The 5,000-nt window shown below is 41.0% G+C and overlaps 1 protein-coding gene across 1 annotated transcript in view; it reads left to right on the forward strand.

The window, feature by feature from the left end:
* LOC101852748 (probable G-protein coupled receptor CG31760) overlaps positions 1 to 5,000 on the forward strand; it is a gene marked incomplete at its 3' end in the record, with an annotated part of 95,017 nt that overhangs the window by 81,744 nt on the left and 8,273 nt on the right. Inside the window, 3 exon segments of the mRNA XM_013087539.2 lie at positions 1,360 to 1,428; positions 2,045 to 2,154; positions 3,245 to 3,462. Of these exon segments, the coding sequence (XP_012942993.1) occupies positions 1,360 to 1,428; positions 2,045 to 2,154; positions 3,245 to 3,462 (397 nt within the window).

Consider the following 5,000-nt stretch of genomic DNA (forward strand, 5'->3'; position numbering starts at 1 on the left):
CCCCCCCAGCTTTTTTGTTCGACCGAAAGAAAAAAAGCCAGGAAAATCGGAATAAAGCTGGATCTACCAAATTCACATCCACAGTTGGTTACACAACATAAACTATCTAATTGTCTTTTCAAACCTTAACATGCTACGTGGAATACGAACAATAGTGCTTTACATAACTTTTCTGTGCCCTTGCCATAACCTAGAAGCAATTTTGGGTATGCGAATCTGTCTTAATATTGATATTCTGGGTGATACTTTCCCGTCACATTTACCGTTGTGGCCTCTAATAGGATCAGCTCGCATGGACGTGCTAAACATTACAAAACAATCCGTGTACTTTTGTGCGATCCTAGATCTGCTCCCATCATTAAGAACTAAGCCGCTGATGTTTTTTCCCCCTTTTTGTACAGTGCGAAGTCAGTTCACCTTGGGCGGGAAGCTGACGAACGACGATGACGTAAATAGTTGTGGATGTAACCTTTTGGTCTTGAAGAAAATAAATGATAGTAGCAGTAATGATATTAATATTAATAATAAGGATATCACCACCATCATCATCATCATCATCATCATCATCATCATCATCATCATCATCATCATCACCATCATCGTCATCATCATCATCATCATCATCATCATATTGTGCTAATGGAGTTTACTCCAAATTTTTTAAACATACATGCTCGGAAACAGAATCCTATAATAATGTGTTAAAATCTGAAATTACTATTTTTTTTAACTGACGTGCCACCCAGACAGCCTATAATAGTTTCGTTCCTTGCAACAATGGGCATTTATCTTTGCTATTTTGGGGGCTTTTTCACCCACTGTTGAACGTCTTCTCCATCCCGTTCATCTTTAAATGGACAGTCCAGTAGTCACTCTATCGCGAATGCCGCAGTTTGTGCAGGTCCTCCAGGCTTTTGGTGAGTTTTGGATCTGCCTGCCTAGGGTTGGGACAAAGATATTTCCTTCGAAGCGCCTCGAACATTGGCCAGGCATGTAGTAGATGTAGATGATTTTCTGTTTGGCTGCCGGTTCAACACTGACACCTCTCCGAGTTACATCGTTTACATAATAGTAGATACACACCTCAAAATGGGATCCTGGTCAGCACTTTAGCGCATTGGACCCACATTTTGAAACGTTCTTTACCCACCCCCCCCCCCCCCCCCCCCCCCCCCACACACACACTTTTCTTTTACGCTTGAGAGAGGATCTTTCCCCTTTGTATTATTTTTATATGCTCTGTTGGGGAAAACAACAACAACAGTAACAACAACAACAGCCACAACAACAGCAGTAGCAACAGCAACAACAAAAAGTCTCTTCTGTTACCCCTGAATGTGATGTGATGCCTCTCCTCAGGTTATCAAGACGGCCAGCCCAATCTTCCTACAGCTCATGTGTCTTGGAGCCATTCTCATGTGTAGCAGTGTAAGTATGCTATCACCAGATTTACTCGCACGCACTAGACTGTTATTGATTTGTCAAAACATACAAAGGAGAAGACTCAACGAGAAACGATATAAAGGAATGAGAAGAATGCGTAAAAACGATAGAAGGGCCGAAAAGAAAAGAATAATAGGGCAAATAGAAAAGAAAGGCAAGATCACAGACTTGGATGAAAGGAGAAAAAAGGAGGTAGATTTGGAAATAGCAAGCAAACAGATAATAAGACATGTGGGTTCGTGTAAATACACACACAACCACACAAAACAACACACTAACACATAAATACTCTCCCCCCCTCTCTCTCTCTCTCTCTCTCTCTCTCTCTCTCTCTCTCTCTTTCTCAAACACACACGCGCACACACACACGCGCACACACACACACACACACACACACACACACACACACATACACTCAGAGAGAGAGAGAGAGAGAGAGAGAGAGAGAGAGAGAGAGAAAGAGAGAGAGAAAGAGAGAGAGAGAAAGAGCTACGGAGATAGAAAGAAAAACGTTCATAGATAGAAAGCAAGGAAGCGGACAAAAGCGGAAGATAAATAGATAAATCAATCAATCATAATATCCGTTGTCTTTTTTCCCCAGGTATTCGTCTTGTACGGTGAAGTGACGTCTCTTGCATGCACTATACGCATCTGGCCTTACCACTTGGGCTTTGGCGTCATGTACGGGGCCCTACTGCTCAAAACATGGAGGTCTGTATAGAGTGTCTACAAAAAGAAGACCCATTTGAAAGGCAATGACGTGATACGCTTTGCACCAATTTCAACAAAACTTTGACAAATAGGATTCTACTAAAGGGGCGTTAATTTAGCAATATAAAAAGAATAAATCATGTCAAGTTATTATAATCTCAACCAAAACTGATTTCATTTTATTGCACTCACACCGTATAACGAAAAGGTTACTCTCTAGTAATTTATTATTCTAAGTTTTGGCGAATACGGTGCAAGAAAACGTTCACCTCGGACGAACTCATAGTGCGCAACATGAACACCAAGTTTGCTCGGAGTACACGTTGAAATCAGCAGAATCTTAATCTTAGTTGGCATCATGCTATGCAGTATGACCCAAATAGCGTTCTTGCCCCAACATGTTGGCGGCTCCGGTAATTTTAAGGGCCTTCTCCAAACATGGTTCTTTCGTAATGGAGAGGGACGTAAACATCGGAGGTCCGAGAGTTGGAAGAGTCATTAAACCGATACCACAGCAAAATAAAGTTGGAATAATTCCATCCAATCTATCAGTATGACAGCAGTAATTTTGAAGGTTGGATACATGGAACTTACAAAAACACGCAGAAACCATTGTCCATCGAGTATGATCTCTGTAATATAGGAGGTTACTATAAGATGCACACTTACAGGCATTGACACCATTTCTGTTATTTAGGGGGTTGATGTATTGGAAATGACATGACTTTTATGTACAGTATCCAAAATGGCAAAGGCTCAATTGCACAAAAACGAAGAGATAAAATATATAAGTGAAATGACTGTTACCCAACCCGACTTGGAAAGAATTAATCTGCCCTGAAAGAAACCCTTGAGTAAATTGTCATTCTGATTGATATGCTTTAAACTGTACATGGAATCTATCAGCAGTGTACCTGTCTATTGTGCGTTTACTTATATATTTCATTTATTTTATTCGTTCCTCTTGTTCGTTACAGTGTATCCGTCTCAATGAAGGGTGATTCATCGTCATATTGGCGCAAATGTTGAGAAATGTTGGGTCTATCTATTTATCTATCTATCTTCTGACAAAAATATTCTTGGTTCCCAGGATCTCTGTAATTTTCAAGCAAGGTGGCACCATGAAAAGGGTAAATCTTCCAGACAAAGCCCTGTTACAACGCCTGGTGCCACTGGTCGCCCTAGTGGTCGTGTACCTTGGGGTGTGGTCGGCTATACACCCACCCCTGGCGGAGACCGTCAAGACGTCGAAAGAGCTCAAGTTTTTCGTCTGCAGCATGTCCTGGTGGTCTTACGCCATGTTCGGAGGTAGATCTCAAACAAACACACACACACACACACACACACACACACACACACACACACACACACACATACACACACATACACACACATATTTATAAAGAGAGAAACTTCAAGGTTGATTTCTCAAGATTCTCAAGATAGTTACTTGTACTTTTTCTCTCTTCTTATACACGAGGTGTCGAGGGGAGATGCCCTTGTCGGACGTGGGCAGAGTGTGTTGCTGTTTGGATCATCATGTTGTTCGTTTGGAGGGTCTCTTTGACTCAGTCGATCCATCTTTTTCTTGGCCTTCCTTTCTTTGTGCATTGAAACGATCGAATCGCATGTTGTAGACCTTAGAGGCTGGCTGTTGTAACCCTATTCTCATGACATGTCCAAACCACTTGGTTTGTTGTCTCACGGTATATTTCATGCTCGATTTGACGCCTACGTGATGTTTGAAGTCTTCCTTTCTTTGTTCTTTTCCAAGATAATTAAGCCAGATTAGAAGATTCTGCGTTATAAAATTCGGACAAAACAAGACCAAGACCTTTAGATTGCGGTCGGCTGCAGTGTATTCCAGGGTATTATTAATTACTGGGATTAAGACTTCTCCAGCCGTATCAGTTTGTATTATATACCCCAATATATCACCTTAATACGTATGTTATTTCCCTTTCCACGATGGCGAATGTTTTAGTTCACCTAGTCGCCTTTCTCATTAACACAGGAAAAGAATAATATCATACAATAATCGTGGCATATATCAAGAAATACTTACGCTTCCTACCTTTATGCATTCGATATATTATTTTGGCAAGTCTCACGAAACAAAGACAAACAAACAAACAACTCCCCCCCCTCCCCCCGAAAAAAAGTGGCAAGGATGTTCTTGATCTGGAGATGTATGTGACAAAGGGTATCAACACCAACCTAATATAATGTTTGACAGAGCCCGGTTGTAATGACATACTCATTTGTATCATAGTATAGGTTTCATGCTAGCTTATGTGCGGTGTATGACTGGGAATAATCTAGGTGCGCATCAAACACTGTACAGTGTAGGGTAGGCTGAATAGGTAATTATTGCCTTATGAGAGAACCTAATTATTTTCATTACATAGGCTGCGATGTACAATTTTCATCATCCCATTGGATTGCTCCCCACAGCATGATTAAGGTATCAATGTCGTGTCTTGACCGAAATTGTCCTGTTGAGGACACTGTAGTGCATAAAATAAATAAATAAGAATTAGTAATAATAATAATAAACAGTGTTAAGAGGACAGATATATAACCTAATGCTGTTCTTGTTCGGAATATTGAAGACTAGCCTTGTCTCATTTCAATCTTCAAGTTTTGCGGTCTTTGGCTGCCTATTTCTGGCACTCTGCTAAAAGGGAAATAACTCTCTCTCTCTCTCTCTCTCTCTCTCTCTCTCTCTCTCTCTCTCTCTCTCTCTCTCTCTCTCTCTTAGCGTGTGTATGTGTGTCATTCCTGTCTGTCTGTCTCTTTCACTTTCTCACTCTCTCTCACTCTCTGTCTCTGTCTCGGTCTGTCTG

Source organism: Aplysia californica, unplaced genomic scaffold (assembly GCF_000002075.1).
Source record: "Aplysia californica isolate F4 #8 unplaced genomic scaffold, AplCal3.0 scaffold00021, whole genome shotgun sequence".
Taxonomy (NCBI): Eukaryota; Metazoa; Mollusca; class Gastropoda; order Aplysiida; family Aplysiidae; genus Aplysia; species Aplysia californica.